We start from the raw sequence: 24,201 nt of genomic DNA on the forward strand, positions 1-24,201 counted from the left end.
TAACTCTTGTTTAAATGCTTTTGAAGAATTAAAAATGAGATTGACCACTGCACCCATAATCATAGCACCCGATTGGACACTTAAATTTGAACTTATGTGCGATGCTAGTGATTATGCGGTTGGTGCAGTCCTTGGTCAAAGAAAGGACAAAATTTTTCATGCTATACACTATGCAAGCAAAGTACTAAATGAAGCTCAAATTAATTATGCAACAACAGAAAAAGAATTGCTTGCAATAGTGTATGCGCTGGAAAAATTTCGTTCTTATTTAATTGGTTCAAAAATTGTTGTATACACTGACCATGCAGCTATCAAGTATCTCATCACAAAAACTGATTCCAAGCCAAGACTCATTAGATGGATGCTCTTGTTGCAAGAGTTTAATCTTGAGATCAAAGATAAGAAAGGTACAGAAAATTTGGTAGCTGATCATTTGTCAAGGTTGGTGAACAAAGAGGTGACCAAGCATGAGCATGAAGTTCGTGAGGAGTTTCCAGATGAAAAATTACTAATGATGCAGGAAAGACCGTGGTTTGCTGACATGGCTAATTATAAAGCTTCTGGATTGATTCCGGAAGATTTAAATTGGCATCAAAAGAAGAAATTCCTCCGTAATGCAAATCAATATGTTTGGGACGATCCGTATTTGTTCAAAATAGGAGCTGATAACTTGTTAAGAAGATGCGTTACTACTGAGGAGGCCACTAGCATTCTATGGCATTGCCACAATTCACCATATGGGGGTCATTACAATGGAGAAAGGACAGCTGCAAAAGTGTTACAATCAGGGTTCTTTTGGCCAACATTGTTTAAAGATGCATATCAGCATGCTCAGAAATGTGACAAATGTCAAATGACGGGTGGAATTTCAAAGCGGAATGAAATGCCATTACAAAACATTCTTGTGGTTGAGGTGTTTGATTGTTGGGGCATTGACTTTGTCGGCCCATTTCCTTCATCATTCTCAAACGAATATATACTTGTGGCAGTAGATTATGTATCAAAGTGGGTTGAAGCAATTGCATCACCTAAAGCTGACGGCAAGACGGTGATAAAATTTCTCAAAAAGAACATTTTTACTCGCTTTGGAACTCCTCGGGTGCTCATAAGTGACGGAGGGTCACATTTTTGTAATTCACAACTGGAGAAAGCCCTTGAACACTATGGAGTCAGACACAAGGTTGCATCCCCATACCATCCGCAAACAAATGGGCAGGCAGAAGTTTCAAACCGTGAGATAAAACGGATTCTTGAAAAGACGGTTTCTACATCAAGAAAGGATTGGTCTTCAAAACTTGATGATGCATTGTGGGCATACAGAACTGCTTTCAAGTCACCAATAGGTCTCACCCCTTTCCAGATGGTATACGGCAAAGCATGTCACCTGCCAGTCGAGTTAGAACATAAAGCCTATTGGGCTTTGAAATTTCTTAACTTTGATCCATGTTTTTCAGGAGATAAGAGAAAACTGCAGCTACATGAACTTGAGGAAATGAGAGCTCAAGCTTATGAGTCCTCCAAATTGTATAAAGAAAAAGTCAAGAGTTACCATGATAAAAAAATTCTCAGTAAAGAATTCAAGCCCGGGCAAATGGTTCTTTTGTTCAATTCAAGATTAAAATTGTTTCCCGGAAAATTAAAATCAAAATGGTCCGGACCTTTTAGAATCAAAGAAATAAAACCCTATGGTGCAGTTCTTTTGGAGGATCCAAAGACAAAGGATACATGGACTGTCAATGGACAAAGGCTCAAGCTCTATTTTGGTGGCGAATTTGATCGGTTCACCACAAAAATGCCACTTTCCGATCCATAATTTCAACGAAAAGGCGTCGAGCTAATGACGTTAAACAAGCGCTTGTTGGGAGGCAACCCAACCTTGTTTTTTTTATTTATTTTTCAGCAAGGGTAACATGAATAAAGGAACTAGGCAAAAATTCAGATTTAGTCGCCCAGGCCACCAATTCTTGGCTCAGCCACCATTTTGCTGGCTTGGTCGCCCAGGCCACCAATCCTTGGCTCAGCGACCAGAGTGACACCTGCACTCTGCAGAATGGCGCCAGCTGGCCCACTCACTGAGTCACTTGATGACTCATCACCCTCACCACTCAAAACACGGTTTTTGCTTAGAAAACCCTAAAAACAAACTACCCCAACTCTTTCTCATCCCAAAACTCATTCTCTCTAAACACCCACTTCCACATTTCATTCTAAATCAACTCCATTTCAAAAAATTTATCAAATTCAAAGTATTTCAAGCAAATTTCTAAGCAATCTCTTCCACACCTTCTATTCTTATTTTAGTTCATCTTTCAAAGGTATGTTCACTTCAAAATTAAATTTTGAATCTTGAAGGTTAGGGTTAGAAAGGGGCAAAACCATTTCAATGTTACATGTTCTACTTAGGAAATACCCATTTTTTTATTTAAGATAGAAATCACACTTTGTGCATGTTTTGGCAAAACCTTTGAAAATCACTTACCCATAAGTTGTTAAAAGGTCATGAGAAATGCATGTAGCTCTACATACTTAGTTGTGATTTATTCAACATTTAATTGAGTATTTGTGATGAAATGGGTGTTTATTTGTAACTTTGTTTGATATTGCTCTGTTTTTCAATTTGAATGTGGCTTAACCCGCTAATTTTTTCCCCTGTTCTGCCCAGTCGCCTGAGCCACCATTGCTGGCCAGAGCGACCATGAAACTTTTTGCCTGCTTCCTGTTCTGGTCGCTATGCCACCATTGCTGGCCTGAGCGACCAGGCCTCAGTTTTGAAAAATTTTCACATTCTGATCTGTTTTGCACATGTAACACTTTGTGTTTGTAAACAGGTAATGGCACCAAAAAAAGCAGCAACCAACCAAGGTAGTTCTTCACGTGCCCAAATTGATCCCATCCGTTTCCTTGGCCACCCACAATACGCTCGGTTCGAAGAGTTGGAAGCAAGAACTATTTGGGGAGAAAATGTTTTTAGAATTGAAAGGAGAGGCATCTTTTCACGCTTCCAAGAGATTATTGATGAAAGGAATTGGGGCGTCTTAGCCAGCCCAGTTGAAGAGATCAATGAGGATTTAGTTCGTGAATTTTATGCTAATGCCATGTCTTTGGACGATCAAGATCCAGTGTCCTTCAAAACCATGGTGAGAGGACACACCATCAGATTTGACCGAGATACAATTAACACTTTCCTTGGCCAACCAAGTGACCTTCCCACTGATACTTACTGTGCTTATACCAGAAGTGTAGTCCAAAGAAATTGGGACATTCCTGCTATCACCCAGACACTATTGGAAACTGGACATGAGTTCGTGTGGAACCGAAACAACACTCACCCTATCCGTGCTTTGAAGGAGGATTTAACAATTCCAAGCCAACTTTTGCTGCTTTTCACTCTTCATAATATCATCCCTCGTTCCCACACCTCAGATGCTACTATGAGAGTGCTACAGTTCATGCATTTCGTGGAAAATAACAAAGAGATAGATGTTGCTCGGGTAATTGCTGATCAAATGAAGGAGATAGTGTTAACCGGACTCCGACCAACCCAGCTCAGAGGCAATGCTTCTTTAGGATATCCAGGCCTCATAATGGGCTTAATTAAAGAACAAGCCCACATGACTATTCCTGAAGAAGCAGTAGATTTCAAATTAAAAGAAATTGATGATGCTGAAGCTAGGCGACTTTGCAAACATAGAAGGCGAACCTCTAGGAGGCAATCTTCTGTGCCACAACCCGCTAATCCTCCCTCATTTCCTCCCACAGGATACCCACCCATGGATCCCCTTACTTTCCACAATATGGTTTCTTATAATTGGGATTTGCATGATGCAGGTTACAGGGCTATGCAGGCTGTGCATCAGTCCATCTATAATACTCAGGTTGTGCAGCCAGTCATGACTCCAGACCAGTTTGCCACTTATGTTCAGTGGCCTGGGGACAGGCCTTTTATTCCAGGAGGGGGTAGCACCTCAGGTACAAATGCTAATTTGGGAGATACAGGTGCTGGTGTAGGAAGTGGAGCAAACACATTTGATGATCCTGGTGATTTTGACATTGATGATCAGACGACTTTGAGGCAGATGATGGATTCTTTGAACAGGGGTGGAAGCGATGACGAGATGGCTGAAGAGGACCATACTTCAATCTCAGATGAGTTTTGAGAGGAGATCAGATAACGACTGAAACTCGCCAAAAAAGAGTGATATTTTAAAATCTTTCAGTCGTTTATTTCTTATTTGTGATATATGTGGTATACTTTTTGAAAACAAAACTCTTGATGCATGCACTCTAAAAGAATGTTTTGGTGAACCTATGATGCATGAACTTTGAAAAAATGTTTTGGTTTAAGACAAGCATGTATGGTTTGGTGAACTTTAATATCTGTGTAAAATAGTTTGGAAGCATGTGTTTAAATTTCTAAGTAAAAATAGTTTTAATTTATGCATGTATGTTAGAAACAAGCTTTAAAATTTTAAGTGAATCAAGAGGATGGGTTGTAAAATCAAATGATCAAGCATGATAATTTTGATTTGTAGAACTTTATGTCAACTTTTGATTAATGTTTAAAATATGCTTAGGAACTTAATATGTTCTTGAAGTGTGTTGTTTGTCCTAAGATGATTCTCATTATTTTTGTTAAACATGATTGAAGCTTGTGTTATCCAATCTAGCCGGGTGAGAATGTGTGAACTTTCCATTGTTTACATAAATATTTGAGAGCCGACAATTGTGTATGCTCATTTGATTTTAACTTAATCTTGCTGTCATTGATGTGTTTGATGTTGTGGATATGATCAAGGCCTTGTTTCTTTTTGAGTGGTAACTACTTAAGCCAAAATAACCTACCTTGTGAGTTAGTGTGATCCTTTGCTACCCCCCTTGAGCCAAAAATTTTGAAATTTTGTTTGATTTTGAACCCTTGAACCACAATAAAGAAAAACAATGACTTAACCCTTGTCTTAGGATGATTGAGCATTGAATTTAAGTAGGGTTGAAAACAAGTTGGGGAGAAAGAGGTTATTTGTTTGTTTGAAAAAAAAAAAAAAAAAAAAAAAAAAGAAAGAAGTAGTTGAAAATGGTAATTGTGAAAAAGAAAAAGAATTTTGAAAAAGATGTTACAATCAAAAGAAGTCATTCAATCATCAAAAAAAAAAAAAAAAAAAAAAAAAAAAAAAAAAGATTGTGGCATACAAAAAGAATTACCAAAAGAAAGAATGGGGAATGTGAAAGAGGATGAATAGTTTATGTGATGAAATTCTCAAGAATTATGCTCTCTTATCCTTAAGGCATTTTGAATCCAAAGAAAAACAATGAATTTTTTTTAGCCCAGCCCCGTTACAAGCTTTATAAAGTCCTTAGTGATCCACGACTGATAGCATGTTTTGTGATATTGCTTGGATAAATGTTTGAATTAAACTGTTGCATGCACATTGCTTGGATGGAGTGAAACACTTACCCTTGAGTGATATATTTGTGAGAAATTTGTGATAACACTTGAATCTTAATTGTTTGATAAGAATGTTGAGAATTTTGCTTAGGCATAGCAATCACTTCATAATCATGCTTTGTTTCTTTGAATATTTTGAGGATTAGTCTTTAGTAGGCATTGTTTTACTTATGCTAGAAGAAGAAGATTTTCAAACTTTGATTGATTACAAACCCACTCTTGAGATCGCAATTTTTAAGTTTGTCTATATTGTGATATTACCTTTTGTTTGAGGACAAACAAAGTCCTAAGTTGGGGAGAGTTGATAAGTGCCAAAAAGTAGTTAAAATTCTTATTCAATTAAGGCAATTATCGACTTATTTTCAAAGATATTTATAATTAAAACCCCAAAACTTTGTACTTTTTAACTAAAGATGTTTTATGTCCTAATCCTAGCTTTTTAAGCTTTCATGATTAAAAGAGGAGCAAAAATTTAATTCTTTTTCCAAGAGGCTGGTGGCTGAGCTACCAGGTGATGGCTGAGCGACCAATTTAAAAGAAATCTTGGGAAACAAGCAAAGAATTCCACACGTGTCAAATAACCTCTTCACCAAGCCAAGTTGGTGGCTGAGCGACCAGTTGGTGGCTGAGCGACCAAATTGAAGGAAATCTTGGGCATCAAGCTTCAACTTTTGTACGTGTCAAGAAAACCCTTCACCAAGGCAAGTTGATGGCTGAGCGACCAAGTTGGTGGCTGAGCGACCACTTGATGCCTATAAATAGCAATTCACTCTCATTACAAACCAGACAATTCAGAGAGTTCAAAGACAAAGCAATCAAATTAGAATTAAGCTTAGGTCATAGGCAAGGGAAGGTGGATCCATCCAACTTGAGAGATCAAGGGATTGATGTGCACTCTTTGTTCCTCTTTCCACATTTGTAAGTTTACCACCATGACAATGAGTGGCTAAATCTTTTGTTGTTGGGATTAGGTGTAGCTCATTCATAAATATGTACAACTCTTAATCATGTTATATATGTTTTAATTTATCATCAACTTAGTGTTATCTTTGATTTGCATGTTTATCTTTAAGATTTGAATTGTTATAGACATATTTCACTTTGAATCAAATGGAAAAGATAATCACTTTTTAAATCCTAAAACTCTAGACATAGATTTAGGTTTTTAATATTCACTTTTGTATTGAAACTTAATGCTGTTGTGTTATTCAAATGTTTCGAGACATCGGAGTTTAAATAATACAATTTAGTCGTTATATTAATTATTCAATCGAGACATCGAGGATTAATAAGTATAACGTGATTCTTATCGTTATCTGGACACAGAAACATCCGTGAGCAATACGTGATATGTTGATGATTAGTTAAAATATATATGAATGTTTTAGAAACGTACATATAAGTGAAAGAGTGAAGTCTAATCCCGACAACCTTTTCTCTCTGAATCTTTAATCACATTTTTATTTGCATTTATATGCTTTTGCAAGTTTTTACAACAAAACAAACTTTAAATACTTCACTTAAAATTATGGTAATTGTTGAACGGTTTTTAATATCACACTAGTCCCTGTGGAGACGATAATTCTAAAACTTACTTTTGTACTTTCAACAGACACTTGATAGAATCCTCACCTTAGAATCCACCATAAATTGTAACTAACAAATAAAAATAAATAAAGTTTGTGATATCATTGAATTTACCTATCTTCTCTTTGTAAGTAATGCAACTAAAATCAAACTCAATTGATTCTTATCGTCATTTTTGTACTATCCATTTTAGTGAGAAAAACTTTTTACATGTACCCAAAAAAGCATAAAAAGATTAACAGATTCAACTTAACTAAATCACATCAAGATAACCAAATTATTCAAAACATAATAGCGGAAAATACCCCCAAGAAAAATAACTACCCATTTGGACATGTATCTTTTAAATACTAGCAAATGTATATACAACTAAAACAAAGTAAAAGATAATGAAAAAAACAAAAGATTATAAGTAGAAAAACATGTTTGAATCCTGATGTTTTGTGTTGTTGTCTACGTGATTAAAATTGAAGTGTGTTGTTGCTTTTTATAATTAGGGTTTAGACTAAGTCTTTTTTTTTTGTGGTTAAGAATGTTGAATTTGGACATGGACCAAATTATTTATATTTGATAAATATTGTAATTAATTATATAAAAAAAAGAAGGCGGGCCACGGGCTAACCCGCGAACCCGTGGATTTAACCCGCATAACCCGCGGTTTTAACTGTCCAACCCACACGGGCAAAAATGTAAACGGGCCAAAAAAATTTGGTCTTAAGTTCGTGCGGGCTGTGGGTTAAACGGGTCGGTCCGCGGACCTTGGTCCATATACCCGGCTCTAGCTATTTGTCATTTTTTTATGTGAAAAAGAAAAAATTACAGCAAAGAAATAGTGAGATCTTGAAACCGCAGGATTCTTAACCTGTTTTTATACCATACCATTAGATCATGTTAGCCGAGATTAAACCAGTTGAACGAGAAAGGATCCTCTGCAGTCAATTTATGATCTAGTGGAATATCAGCCTTAGATTTGATAATAAAAAATTCAAGGAAAATTTAGAGTAGGCTGTTTTAAATTAAACCAACTCATAAGACTTGCCAATTTGATCTAATTTCTGTCAAGATGCGCCCGACAAACAAATTTAGAAAAATTATTCTGGCCTCTTCACTGAAAGGTCTCAGCCTATCCATTCAATTCCCAAAAAATTATGACTAAACATGACTACATCATCATGGCCAAATTAGTGAAATTACAAGCTCACTATCAGTCTATCACACACTTTTTATTCTATCTATAAAATTATTCACTATCACTCATTTTCCAAAGGTTTTGTCTATGGAATTATACCGAAAAAGGGGAAACCGGTATCAGGTTCATCTGATAGTTTACGCGAATGGTGGAAAGATCAAATCCGTTTTGATCATAGCGCGCCTCTTGCTGTTGCGAAATACTTGCCACTTCTTGAACAAGATGAACAATTTAATACTATGATGGCTGATCCGAATTCTTACATACATCTCCTCCAAGATTTACAAGATTCAACTCTTGGTTCGCTTCTTTCTGCTTTAATGCAACACTGTGTGCCACCACAGAGAAGATTCCCTCTGGAGAGAGGGATATCTCCTCCGTGATGGCCCACAGGATTGGAAAATTGGTGGGGCGAACAAGGTTTAACGGCGCAAGAACAAGGCCCACCACCTTATAAGAAACCACATGACCTTAAAAAGGCTTGGAAAGTTTCTGTTTTGGCCAGTGTTATAAAACATATGTCACCTGATTTGGAGAAATTAAGGAGGTTGGTTACTCAGTCGAAAACTTTGCAAGATAAGATGACAGCAAGAGATAGTGCTACTTGGTCTAAAGTTATGAATCAAGAAGAAGCCTTGCTTGGTATCACTAATAAGTGTTTTAAAATGTCTATTTCGGAGGAAGGTGAAAGCTCTGGCAATAGTAGTAGTAGCAGTAGTAGTAGAAACGAGAAAAGAAAGTGTGTGTTTGATGTTGGTGGTGATGATGCAGAGTATCCACAACAAAGTAAATTACCTATGAGTTTGGCTAATTTTCTTGATTGTGAAGCAAGAGTTGAAAATGTTGATGATTGGATGAAAATGGGAGAGATTGAATATGAAGGTGGGAAATTTGGATGGGATGTAGAACATTGGTTGAATGATGTGGATGATCATGATATGGAAGCTGCACTTGAAATAGTGAAAGGTAATCATAACATAGATGTTATTCCTCAAAATTCAGTGCATTATCTTCAAGATCAAGAGGAAGAGAACTCTATTTGGGACTTTAAATATCAATACCATCCAGAGCAAGACTAATTAACATGTTTAATGCAGTTAATTATCTTGTCTCCATGCTATTTATATATTAGTATCTATGTCACACTTTTAATTTGTTGTAATGCCTTAGATTTATTTCTTTAGCTGGTTAGGTATCTTATGCTTGCAATTGCAGAGACTAATTTGTCAAGTCAGGTATAATCACAATTGTCGCCGAAACTCTCCCTCAAGAGTTTTGACACAGCGTCGCCTTAGCAAGCTAGTTACCATATTTTTAGATATATCCTAATTCTTTTCATATTTGTTACTAAGAATAAAGTAATTATAGGAGATACTAGAATGTATTGTAGTGTTTTCTTCTTTAATTATTGAGTATCTCTCAGTGGAATGTATTTGAGTGTTTTATCAAGAGAGATGATAAATATCAGAATAATATTTCCATGATTCATGAAACCTCTAAGTTGTAACTTGATCCATTTTTAAAGATGCAATAAAGAGCTATGTTCTTGATAGGTCTGACTCTGAGATTAGGATGGATTATTCATCCAAAGTGTATGCAATTTGTTTGTTTATTCTTCTTGAGTTATTTTTAGTGACAAACAACATTTTCCTTTTATTAATTTGATTCATTGATAAAAATACTTAAACAACACATATCTAAATTGAAACGTCCACAAATTCTAGCTCAACTAATAAAAATGTCGAAATTGTTTGGTTGACGCTATGATCGGAGTTCGAACCCTGATCCCTCCACTTTGTATGTATGAGTTTCCAATGGTTTGTCATTTCGTTTATCTACCAACAAAAAATTGAATCTAGTAACTAACTGCCACATTAAATTGTAAAACATCAACAGCAATACATCATTTATAATAATTATAATTAATTAATATATACCACAATCAAGTGGCCTAATTACTTAGACAAAGTAAAACGTAATTGTAAATAGTAACTAGAACTTAGTACACCTTCTATGATGTCCACAAGTACAAATACTTCAACACTAGTAAAAGAAACATATCCTAGTAATTATTAGTGAATAAAACATAACAAACAGAACAGAAACAGATCAATGTTATTGATCAAATATCTGAATCAGACAAGTAATATTTGAGGAGTTTTTGGCATTGAGGCAATGGCTCATCTATCAAGTAACCCATAGAATTTGCATAGTGAAGATGGTTGAGAACACCATTTTTGTAGTGACTAAGGACAATACTGGATCTGTTTCGCCCCGGATCTGGAGTATTACACCCTGCTATTGGACTCTTAACAAGCACAGTTTTGCAAATATGATCATGGTGATCAGTCTCAACTATAATGTTGTATGTTCCTGTTGAATCTGTCACTCCTTCTGTGTAGAAAACTTGGTTCATAGTCTTTCTGTCTTGGCATCGAATTCCAACTCTTGCACCTAAATTAAGAAGCGCGCGTCACAATAACATACACATTGTTAGACATAGTTTGAGATTCGTTAGGAATATTACTCGAATACTTCCTCTGGTCTTATATATAAGCAAATGTTCATTTTTTAAGTTCATTCAATAACTAATGTATTTGGTTCATTTGTTCGGCTCTAGCATGCTTCTCGACACATATCAAACACAAGAACATTAAATTAAGTGGTGTGTGTGTGTGTTTACCTTGAATGTAGAAGGTGGCGTTGGTTTCGAATCCGGCACGACATGTATCACAATAAACACAACCTTTGACATGGAACATTGCTGTAGTAAGTAAAGGGAGGACAGAGATAAGGGAAAGGGACATTAACATTAACACTATTTTTGCCATGTTTGAAATGAGAATTATAGCAATGAATTGGATACCAAAATGAGAGGAAGAGAGGACTATATATTTTTCAGTGCGCGCGTTCCTTGCGCCATAAGAAGTGAATCATGTCTAACACTACAACTGAAGTGAGATTGGTGGCATTAAATTCCACATGCTCATTCCTTCTTAGTGGCTTCCGTTTTTATGATTTATATTTGTTTAAAGAGATCGAGGTTTCAACGTACTAGCAAGTTCTTCCTCCAGTCTTTTTTAATAGGTTTTAATGCAGTTTTGATCCCCCTATTTTGAAAAACCTGAACTTTTGATCCCCCTATTTTAAAACTCAGCACTTTTGATCCCCCTATTTTAGTTTTTTGTTAGTTTTAGTCCCCCACCTCAATTTGGTCAAACTTTTGCTAATATGTCATGCTCACTAATGACGTGGCTTTGTACATGTGGACAAACAATTTCCTTAGATAGTGTCCCGAGCCCCAATCTTTTGCTTCTTTGATTGCATTGATGTAAACACGACCATCTTTAAGGAATCCCATTGCAAAACTTGCATCTCTATAGGTCAAATATTGTGTGTCATCAATTTTTCTGACATCATCATAGCAAGTTGTCCACATGTACAATGCCACGTCATCAGTGAACATGACACATTAGCAAAAGTTTGACCAAATTGAGGTGGGGGACTAAAACTAACAAAAAACTAAAATAGGGGGATCAAAAGTGCTGAGTTTTAAAATAGGGGGATCAAAAGTTCAGGTTTTTCAAAATAGGGGGATCAAAACTGTATTAAAGCCTTTTTAATAAGGAATATTTTGAAAAAATAAAATTTAGTCTTTTTTTTATAAGAAACACTTTTAAAATTTATTCTTTATTAAATACACAATTCTATTTGTACCTTTATCAAATAAAATCAAATAATCATTCTAATCCTAATGCATAAATTAGAGAGACTTATTTCTCATGCAAATCTAGGATTAGTTTTGGATTAAAATATAAAATTTTTGAATTATTAATGAGAAAAAATATATTGTGATTTTTTCAAAGTGTTCATAGTAAAAAGGATTGGAGGAAGTAGTTGGGATGCAGTCAACAGTATTTGTGAAATTGTGGTGTTAGATCACTTGTGTGGTTGCTTTTAGTCCAATGTGTCGATTTAAAGTGTATCAGAGTTCAGATATATCAAGTGTAAGTTAAGTCTCATATTAATCGGAAGAGTTGATGTTGAACAACATAAAAAGTGAAAGAATTCATAAACCCAATATCTTAATATTTTGAGTAACCGTGTGGTGTTAAAACCATTTGTATGGTTGCTCTTAGCTCAATGTACCAATCTAATCCAATAATACCCATCAAAGCCCAACGATTAGCAAATGTAGTATTAAAAATTTGGATTACATGCATCTTTTGCATCTTGACTTATTTTTTAGATTCATTTTTTTCTCTTAACCGATCTAAATATGAGTTGCCTTTAACTTGAGTATGTTAATGCAAGTTAGTCATTTATGTCTAATAGTCAAAGTCAAACTTACTAATAAGTGGATCTAACATGTCACTTGAAATACATCTACTTTGTAAATTGTTTAGTTTAGACATTAACTATAGAAGACAATGATTCATATCAACAGGCAACTTTCATGTATATGTCAAAAAAATTGTTTGTTTCCTTTTGTTTTCCATTGCTTTGATTTTTCACTGCGGAGAATTTACTTGAAAATATAAAAAATACTCCCTCCAGACATAAATATTAGCAAAAAAAACTGTTTACGCAGTGTTTACGAAATTTAGTTAAGTTTAGTTAATTTTTTTGATTTAATGCAAAATATGAGTTAAGTTTACTATATTACTCCTTTTGAAAAGTGTAAAAATGCCTAAAAAAATAGAAATAAATAAGGGGTATATTAGAAATAGTAGTATTAATTAGTTTAAAAGTAATTAACTTTTGCTTATAATAGTGATTAAAATTTGAAGTGTTTTTTTCTTATAAATGTGATTGGAGGGAGTATGTTTTTGGAACATCATGTAGTTTATGCTCCGGCGTGGAAGATTGCCTCCCATATGCTTAGAGTTTTACTCTATTATTATGCTAATAATTTGCGCTATTAGGCGTAGGCAATTTTCTCCCAGACGCTACACGCCAACTTTGATGTATAAGAATTTGGTTTTTTTTTTCTTTATTTATTTTTTTTATTTTACAATGAGCCGGTTATTTTTTTCTTTGTATTTTAGGAGTGAAATTCTGTGTAGAGAGATGATCTAACGTTGGATCAACCGGGGTAAATAATATTGTGTGTTACTTCTTCTCGTTTTGGGTAACAGTGTGGTATCAAATGAGTTAAGTCTCACATTGGTTGGAAGAGACTTGTGTAAATGCTCAATATCCAATGTGCTGATATAATCCAGTGAGGCTCCTGGATCGCAGACACGGATAGACTCACACTTAATGGAAGATGTTGAGATCTATCAAGTGTGAGTTAAGTCTCACATTGGTTGGAAGAGTTAAAGTTGAATCATTTATAAGTGAGAGAACCAATAAATTTAATGCCTTAAATTTTTGAGGAAAAATATGGTGTCAAATTACTTGTATAATCGTTCATTGCCGAGTATGTCAATTTAATCCAATGAAACTTCCCCTCACAACCCAACAATTATTTGCTTATAAGTTTATTCCCTTTAGTCTATGAAGAGAAAATGGTGTTTCTCTTCCCAGCCCCGTGTTTCTTTTCCACCTTCGATTTTTCATTTTTGCCCTTGAATAAATATTTCATAACGCGTTTTTTGAATTTTTTTTGTCTTGAAAAAAACTTCGGTTTTTTAAATTTTTTCAGAATTTGAATTAGAAAAACTTCAGAAAATACGTTCCGAAGTTTTTATACAATGGCAAAAATGGAAAAATGGGGGATAGAAAAAAATCCGGAGGTAGGAAGAGAAAAATTTGAAAATGATGATGGCATGTAAGTCATGTACAATGAAGACTTGGTCTTTAAAGAATTGTTTAGTCCATTTGAACCACTCTTGGACCTTTGTGATGATGGATCATGGATGTATAGAAATGAGTTAAGTTTGCTAGCTCTCAATCATTTCTCAAGTATAAATTTTGTGAGAGGTAATAATGTATTAGCTATACAAGTGATAAGGTAAATGAAGATAATGTAGTGTATTATTCTGAAGTTAAAAAATAAAAGCACATTTGAAATCATTCTAATATATCTAATCCTAATATTATCATTCTTTGAATCATGACATAAAAATGCTTAAGTTTCATGTGACTTTTACCTTTGAATTTATACCGCTAAGTCTCATCATATACCATATCCAAATTATGATTTTTATTTTGTAATAATTTGTTCACTTAGAATTATTATTCCATCAATTACCCTCACTATAATCTCAAATTAAAATTTTAAAAATTGGGTTGTTACATTAACAATGTACTGTTGCATTGAGTTTTCTACCCCTCTTTATTGTGACTTGTTATAAAAGTGATAACATGACATAAATCATTAGCGCCACATCTCTTATATTTTAAGTTTATTCCGATAAACTAACCTTAAATCTAATCATTTTTCCTATCTTTTTATTGTAGTTTTATATTAAAAAAATATAATTTATCTACTGTGAGTATCGAACCTGCAACATTTGCTTACAATAAACTTTTTCAACCACTAGAGCATGTGCTTCAATTGTGATTAAAGTTAAAAATCCTAATATGTTAACATAATATTAAATGTATTTATAATGTTCTTTTATCTCTTATATATTCTAAGCTTATTCTGATAAGCTAACCCTAAACTTAATTTTTTTTTCGCTCATTTTCCCTCTCTTTTTATTGCAGTTTTAAATTTAAAAAATAAAAAATAAATTTGTTTACGGTGGAAATCAAACCCGCATCATTTGCTTACAATAAATTTTTTTTTAAAATATCTTTTAATATTACAATTTTTTATTATATATTAGGCTAATTAGACCCTTGCGATAATAGGTATGTGATGTCTCGTTGAGTTTGCATTAAATGTTAGTTGTATCAGATAAAATCTCCCTAGAGATTGTCCCGTTCTTTGGAGATTTGGATTTTGGAGGCAGAACTATACTTTTCATCTAAATAAATAAACTATACTTCAGAACTACCACATGTTATTCATTTTATTTTTATCGACGGTAACCAGCACGGTATCAAATTTTAATATACCGGTATATTAGATAAAATAATTACTAAATTAACGATTATTTTATGTATCAAAATATTATTTGTCGATTATTATATTTCATAAATGATGATTTCATAAGAAAAAAACACGATTTCATTATTTTATAAGCATTATGCTAACATTTTTACATTTTTTCTTAAAAAGTCTCAATAATAACTATTATGAGGGATAAAAAATTCAAAAAAATATAAAGTTTTATTTTTTTACAATTTTGATAAATAGAATTTAGTTATTATAATATCTTATTAAATAATTATTTGATCTAATGTATCTCGGTACATTGAAATTTGATAGATGTCCCGTAGAATTTCGCAACTACCGCATGATATTATTATTATTGGTATTACACGTCAGAACTACCACATGATATTGACACATTGTAGATACTTTTCATCCTCTTTTTCATGCTCACTCCCAACAAATATTGAAATGGCAAGACATCATTGTGGCCACATAGGTTTAGTATGCCACTTGTCATTGGTTGATCTCAACGTACATCATCATCACGTGACATTAACATGTGATGCCAGCATTGTCATGTGGCATTGAACTACAACATTACTACATGACATGTCACAATCCAAAAACTACAACAATATTAGTAAATTATAATAATTATTTAATAACTTACTTGTTAGATATGTGTTGATCAATGTAAGCCTAGCAAACTGCAATGCTCATATGCAAGTTTGCCAGGCCTATGAGCAGGCCTGCTGCTAAGGCATGTGCGGCTGCAGTTGTAGCTTAAGGCTCAAGTAATCTGTTTAGAGTTTGTTAAGTTTGTTGTAACTAACTTGTAAGCTTGTACATTGATTATATAAGGCCTTGCTATGATCAATAAAGATTAGAGGTTCCATTTGCCTTATCAATTGGTATCAGTTTACCTTCTAAAAGATCAAGTTCTTTGAATAACCGTTGTTAGTTACAAAGTTTCATCGTGTTCTTGCTTGAAGCTTCCATGGCGGAATCAAGCAATTATCTGCAACCATCAATTCCCAAGTTTGATGGACACTATGGTCAATGTTAATGGAGAATCTATTGAGATCCAAAGAGTATTGGAGTCTCATCGAGGATGGAGTAATCGTAGCTCCTGTAGGAGCAACACAAGATCAAATTCAAGCTGCGAATGAGAGCAAATTGAAGGATCTGAAGGCGAAGAACTACTTGTTTCAAGCAATTGAAAGATCAATTCTTGAAACAATCCTCACTCGAGGTCAAGAGAGCTCAGCTGCAAGCTCTGAGGAAGGAATTTGAGATTCTGAACATGCGAATTGGTGAATCCATTGATGACTATTTTTCAAGAACACTGAGTATTGCAAACAAGATGGCGAGTCATGGTGACACCATCACTCAGAGCACAATAGTTGAGAAGATCTTGCGTTCTTTAACCTCAAGATTCAACTATGTGGTTTGTTCGATTGAAGAGTCTAATGACACCACCACAATGACTGTGGATCAGCTGCAGAGTAGTTTGCTTGTTCAAGAACAAAGAATGAAGCATCAGAGAGATGAACAAGAGCAGATTCTGAAAGTTTCTAATGGTGGAAGAGGCTCAGGTGGTAGAGGAGATAACTCTAATGCAAGGGGTCGTGGTAGAGGCAGAGCTCGTGAAGGAAGAGGACCAAAATTCAACAAAGAATTGGTTGAATGCTACAAATGTCATAAATTAGGTCACTTCCAATCAGAGTGTCCTAACTAGGAGGAAGACAATGCAAATTATGCTGAGTATGCTGAGTTTAATGAGAAGGGGTAGATCTTACTAATGGCTCAAGAAACAAAGCTTAGTTAGGCTCAAGAATCTGATGCAAAGAATGAACTGTGGTTTTTAGACTCTGGATGTAGCAATCATATGGTTGGGAATAAAGATTGGCTCTTTGAGTATGATAGCACTTTCAAAGATTCAGTCAAGCTTGGTGATGATTCAAAGATGGCAGTTGAGGAAAAGGTAACTTGAAATTGCATATTGAAGGTTTTACTCAAGTACTTACAAATGTATACTATTTGTCTGGCCTGATGAATAATTTGTTAAGCATAGGTCAATTACAGCAAAAGAATTTGACTGTTATCTTTAAGAATGATACTTGCAAAGTTTTTCATGAGGAAAAAGGGTTGATCATGGCCACACATATGACATTGAATAGACTGTTTGTTATTAAAGCACCAGTTATAGTTCCTCACTGCATGAAAACATCAAATTATAGTCATGTCAATGCCAACTTATGGCATCAGAGATATGGTCACCTCAGCTTCAAGGATATGAATGTGCTGGTTCATAAGGAAATGGTGACTGGTTTGCCAAAGTTGAAGCAACCAAATGAGGAATGCTCCAACTGTATGAAGGGTAAACAACAGAGAAAGAATGTGCCAAAGAAAAGTTCATGGAGAGCTAGTACCAAATTGGAACTTGTTCATTTAGATATATGTGGACCTATCAACCCTGAATCCAATGGAAAGAAAAGGTATTTCATTACTTTCACAGATGATTTGAGCAGAAGAACATGGATTTACTTCATGAATGAAAAGTCAGAAGCTCTAGCAATGTTCAAGAAATTCAAAGTAATGGTTGAAAATGAGTCAAAAGAGTCTATTCAGTGCTTAAGAACAGACAGAGGTGGTGAATACACTTCAAATGAGTTCAGTGAATTATGTGATCTTCATGGAATTAAAAGGCAACTCACAACTGCTTACACTCCTCATCAAAATGGAGTATCTGAAAGGAAGAATAGAACCATAATGAATATGGTTAGATGCATGATCAGTGAAAGAAATGTACCAAAGACATTTTGGCCTAAAGCAGTAAACTGGTCTGTGCACATACTTAACAGATCCCCCACTTTTGCAGTAAAAGATGTCACACCAAAAGAAGCCTGGAGTGGGATCAAACCATCTGTAAGCCACTTCAAAGTTTTTGGTTGCATTGCTTATGTGCACATACCAGACAATCTGAGAAAAAAGCTAGATGACAAAAGCATAATATGTGTTCACTTAGGTATAAGTGAAGAATCAAAAGCATACAAGCTGTATGATCCTATAAAGAGAAGAATTCTTGTCAGCAAAGATGTCAAGTTTGATGAGAAAAAGCAATGGAATTGGGAGAACAAAGTAGCTGATAAATCAAATTCAAGTAATCAAGTGATTGACTGTGAAGTTGATACAAAAACTTGTTCAACAAGTAATCATCATGATAATCCAAATGATGCAGAAGATAATACTAGTAATGCCAGCAATGCCCTCAGTGAAGAGATGGATCTAACTGTATTTGATTCAGAAGAAGAGGGAGACAATGAGGTGAATGAACTAGGCAAAAGAGTTTCAAAGAAACCTGGTTATCTGAATGATTATGAAATTGGAGATTATGAAACAGGAGAAAGTAGTGACAGTCGAGCCTTTTTCAGCCCTAGTGAAGATCCAATAACATACAATGATGCAGCTAAACATGAAGTATGGAAAAGGCTATGGACACAGAAATAGCAGCAATTGAAAGCAATGATACCTGGGAACTGACACACTTACCTGCTGGAGCAAAGAAAATTGGTGTTAAATGAGTGTATAAGACTAAGTACAATGAAGAAGGAAAGATTGAGAAACATAAAGCTAGATTAGTAGCTAAAGGGTATTCTCAGCAACATGGCATTGATTACAATGAGGTGTTTGCACCTGTGGCCAGATGGGATACCATAAGAACAATACTAGCTATAGCTGCAACAAACAACTGGTATGTGTTTCAACTTGATGTGAAAAGTGCTTTTTTGCATGGTGAGTTAGATGAAACAATATATGTGGAGCAACAATTAGGCTATCAGAAGGAGAAAAGGGAGATGGTGTATAGACTGAAGAAATCTCTCTATGGATTAAAGCAGGCTCCAAGAGCTTGGTATAGCAAAATTGAGGCCTACTTTAGTAAAGAAGGTTTTGTCAAGTGTACTCATGAGCATACATTGTTTGTAAAAAAAGAATCAGATGGGAGAATTATCATTGTGAGCTTGTATGTAGATGATCTCATCTTTACAGGCAATGATCAAAACCTGTTTGAAAAATTCAAAACATCAATGGAAAGAAATTTTGCTATGACTGATTTGGGAAAGATGAGGTACTTCCTTGGGATTGAAGTAAAACAGACAAAAGAAGGCATCTTCATGTTTCAGCAGAAATATGCTTGTGAAATTCTGAAAAGGTTCAATTTGGAAAACTGCAATAGTGTCTGCAACCCTATTGTGCCTGGAAGCAAATTGAAGAAAGATGAAGATGGAATAGCTTGTGATTCAACTAGCTATAAACAGATGGTAGGCTGTTTGATGTATCTGCTTGCCACTAGACCTGATTTAGCATTTTCAGTGTGCTTGGTAGCTAGATTTATGGAGAGGCCTATAGAATTACATGTTGCAGCAGTGAAAAGAATCCTTATATATGTAAAAGGGACTATGAGCTATGGACTGTGGTTTGAGAAAGGAAAGGATGATGAGCTTATTGGTTGGTCAGATTCAGATTATGTAGGAGATCTTGATGATAGAAAGAGTACATCAGGGTATGTGTTCATGGTTGGTTCAAAAGTTGTGTCATGGTCATCAAAAAAGCAACCAATTGTAACCCTATCCACTACTGAGGCTGAATTCATAGCAGCAGCTAACTTTGCTTGTCAAGCCATTTGGCTAAGTAGAGTGCTTGATCACATCAGCAGCAGAAAGAAAGACTGCATTACTCTGTATTGTGACAACAGTTCAACAATCAAACTGTCAAAGAATACAGTGATGCATGGAAGGAGTAAGCACATTGATGTTAGGTTTCATTTTCTCAGAGATTTGACCAAAGATGGAAAGATACAGCTGCTGCACTGCTCATCCTTTGAGCAAACTGCAGACATCATGACTAAAGCCTTGTCCCTTGAGAGTTTTTGCAAATTCAGAGACTTGCTTGGATTGTGTAAGCTTGAAGACATAAACTGAAGCCTTGATATGATTCAGTTTAGGAGAGGCAATGTTAGATATGTGTTGATCAATGTAAGCCTAGCAAACTGCAATGCTCATAAGCAAGCTTGCCAAGCCTATGAGCAGGCCTGCTGCTAAGGCACGCGCGGCTGCAGCTGTAGCTTAAGGCCCAAGTAATCTGTTTAGAGTTAGTTAAGTTTGTTGTAACTAACTTGTAAGCTTGTACATTTGCTATATAAGGCCTTGCTATGATCAATAAAGATTAGAGATTCCATTTGCCTTATCATTACTGAATCATCACAGTAGTTGTCCATATAAATTTTAAATGAACTACTAACATTATCGAAATTGTTAAATCAAATGATTTAACAAAGTTTAAACTCTAACTGTTTTTTTCTTATATGTATAAATTCTCAATATAATTATTGTCAATTATATCTATCTACTAAAAAAATTATGAGAGTAATTTGTCACTAATGTTATTGCCATGTGGTATTGACATGCCACAGTAGCATATTGCCACGGAGTAATTTTCCGCTTTCAACATCCAATATATCGGTGTCACATGTTAATAGCAATAATAATGATTTAAGATGAATAGTCTTATTTTTTAAATTGAAAAATGAATTCTAAAATAAATTTTATGGTTTCAAAAATGGATATCACTGTTTTAAAAATGGTTTAAACATCACGTCAATTTCTATTTTTTCATCAAGCAATTTGGTATATTTTTTTAGTTTATAATTAGCTGGGGATCGAACCTAATATCAAGTAGTTTGATATATTTCATATCACTTTAGTTTTTATTTTACCGAATGCAATTTTTTTTTTTTTGAAGAAGCTAAATCAGTCCACCCAAATTGGCGCCAGAGAGAATCGAACCTCAGACCTCAAGAGGAGCACACTCCCATCCCAGGTCCCAATTCAATACCAATGCACCAACCCAAGTGGGTTTTTACCGAATGCAATTTATTTTCAAATGTATATTTCAAAATAGAGATAAATATGTAAATAGTCTTGTATCAAAGATTTTGGTTTTGATCATTGTAAAAATGTTTCTTTGTTTTGGATCTTTGCAAATATAACACTTTCTATTTTTAATTTATAATGTTTTTTTAATTTATAATGCTGTAAAATGTTCATGTTGAAATTCATCTATGTAATATTTTGAATATTTGATTTTAGCCTCTTAAAATAAAGACTAAAAACTTACAGAGACTAATTTCTTTTTATTTTTTGTTATAATCAAGATTTTTTTAAGTCAAATAATTTAGTTTTTAAACTCATACTATTTAAATATTGAAAAATGAAAAATCCGATATTTAAATTACGATGCATCTATCTATTATTTATATGTTTAGGAGTTTCTCTCTCTTGATCACTCTCATATATGGCATCCTCTCATTTATCATAATCTATGTGGCAACTTGTGAGAGCATATTTTCCTATGTGGCAACCTTTGAGAACTTCAATAGAAATTATGTAATGTATGTACTCATATAAGGAATTTTTTTTTTTGTGTCCTTCTCAATCAAAATTTAATGCTAATTCAAAAATAATCATTCTAAAGGAAACAATTGAATACATTTCAATTTTTTTAATGACAATGTCAATTTTTACTTTTTTTTTTGTGTCCTTCTCAATCAAAATTTAATGCTAATTCAAAAATAATCATTCAAAAGGAAACAATTGAATACATTTCAATTTTTTTAATGACAATGTCAATTTTTACTTCTAATTTGATTATTTGATATTTTATTCATTATTATTATTATTACATTACATTATTATTATTATATTATATTTTAGAAACAAAATCATTTTGCCCCATAATTTGTCAATTAGATAATTGCTATTAAATGACATTTATAATTTCGATCTTCATTCTATTAATATAAATAGTTGTGATTTGCAACCGATTTCACACACTATTGCAATTCAAAATTATACTTTTTGCAATCTTTTATCTCTATTCTTTTTTTTGGGTGATTTCACTCTCATTTTCTTCAACTTTTTCGTTGTTCTATTTTCTTCTTTCAATGTTTTTTTTTCAAGTTTAATATTATATAGTATATTTTTGTATTTTGATGCTATTATTTTTTGTGCCTACAAGGAGATAATCTTCTTTTCTTATTTTACACCAGGTGCCCGTCTTTTTTGTGCTTACAAGGAGATAATCTTCAACTTTTTCGTTGTTCTATTTTCTTATTTTTGAAGATGTTATATGCATTTATATATATATATATATATATATATATATATATATATATATAAGCTTTGTATTTAAATGATGTTTATCGAAACATTTTCCTAAAAAATAAGTTTAATTTTCTTACATTATAGTTTTAAAAATTGTAATAGTATTGTAAAAAAAAAAATGGTTGCTTATAAAAAAAAAAGTTTAAGTATTTATTTATATTTATTTATATTTTATTGTCATTTTTTTTAATCATGTTTACTTATTAAAAAACACTTTTTGTTCATATTATTTTTTATTGGTGTAAATCATGCTTATAAATGTTTTTTTTACTATTATTAATAAATGTTGTACTCTTTTTTTTACTCATTATTTTTTTGTTTGTCTAATTTTTCATGTGATATTTAACAAATATACTGATAAAATAATAGAAACTCCTCGAAGGACTATACTATAGAACAAGTTGCTTATAAAAAAAAATTATATAGAACGAATTGGCCAAATGTGGAACTGAGAAATTGAAGGCTTAATATGTTTCAAAACAAAATTGAAGGCTAAAGAATCTCTGAACAAAAATACTTACCTTAAAAGGAATATAAAAAAAAAAATAAAAATAGTAATTTAATTGTTCACAAAAAAAGTTATTCTTAAACTTCATACTTATCGAACAGAGAAAATGGTGTGATTGTCTGAAATATAAAAGGAATGAAGTAATTGACTTCATAGATTATTTTTCTATTTTATTTTATTATTTTATTAATTTTATTAATAAAAAAAAGTTACATAGTGATTTATACCAAACATAATATTACAATAGGGGGTATTGATAAAAAAATAATCTACATGGAGGTATTAAGCAAAAAATAACTTACACGGGGTGGGACATACATTTGTAGATTTTATTATATAAAAAATACGATAAATATCAATTGAAAGTAAGGAAAGTAACAATGATTTTATATATAAAAAAAGAAAGAATTAAAAGTAATAATATCATGTATTACTTTGTTTTTATTTTCCAAACATCACTGTAAGATAAACAAATAGATAAATTTTTTAAAATTTGCACCATTAACAAATGAGATATGCATAAAAAAAAAATGATATAAATTTTTTTTGTGTCAAGCAAATGACAAATTGGACTGGGCAATGGGCTTAAGGACATATCCAGTAAGCCCAATTAGTATAAGAAGGGGAATAGGCCCAAATCCAGCAAAACCTAAATATCCATTAGGCGACGAGTGGCCAAGGCGTGGCTAACAACAGCGTGGTAACGCCCAGAAGGGTAATCCCGTATCGCATAAATATCTTCTTCTTCCCAGTGTTAACCGATTGACTTGAAAAGAAAGAAATTAACTTCTCATAACCGCCATAGCTTGGAGACCAAGGTTACTATCCCTATTTTCATGCTGTATCACCGAAGAAGGTGCTGAAGACCGAATTTCTAGGAATCCTTGCTTGGAGAAGAAGACTAGAGGCTCTATAAATAGTTTCATACTTTCATTTGTAAAGAGACCTTTTTTCTGACTGATAAGACTCCCAGTGTTGTTGGGATTGAACCAAGTGTAATCATACCATTTAATCAATAATACAACCCCCTTTGAGTTTTTACCAGAACATTTTGGCGCCCACCGTGGGGCTGCGGTAAAATCATTTGATCCCAGCCTATCACATCAACTAGACGAAAAATCAAACATCTCCACATGGCTGGAGAACATGGAAACAACGATAATTCTAGCGTTAACACCTTGCAAGCCGCCGTCGTAGAAATTCGGCGTTTGCAGACCCAGATCGCGGCTATCGAAGCCGAAAGAACACATGAGAAAGAAAAAG

The 24,201-nt window shown here is 33.7% G+C and overlaps 1 protein-coding gene and 1 pseudogene across 1 annotated transcript; one reads left to right on the top strand and one right to left on the bottom strand.

Moving 5' to 3' along the window:
* Positions 1–8,093: 8,093 nt before the first annotated feature.
* On the top strand, positions 8,094–9,430 carry LOC123904979 (annotated as a pseudogene).
* A 771-nt stretch (positions 9,431–10,201) lies between these two features.
* On the bottom strand, positions 10,202–11,171 carry LOC123903954 (protein DOWNSTREAM OF FLC-like). The gene is made up of 2 exons (XM_045953642.1): positions 10,903–11,171; positions 10,202–10,673 (listed from the first exon to the last, which is right to left on the bottom strand). Exons 1-2 carry the CDS (start codon positions 11,048–11,050, stop codon positions 10,342–10,344), a joined length of 480 nt encoding a protein of 159 aa, XP_045809598.1. The 5' UTR covers positions 11,051–11,171; the 3' UTR covers positions 10,202–10,341.
* Positions 11,172–24,201: the final 13,030 nt, after the last annotated feature.

This window comes from Trifolium pratense, linkage group LG2 (genome assembly GCF_020283565.1).
Source record: "Trifolium pratense cultivar HEN17-A07 linkage group LG2, ARS_RC_1.1, whole genome shotgun sequence".
Taxonomy (NCBI): domain Eukaryota; kingdom Viridiplantae; phylum Streptophyta; class Magnoliopsida; order Fabales; family Fabaceae; genus Trifolium; species Trifolium pratense.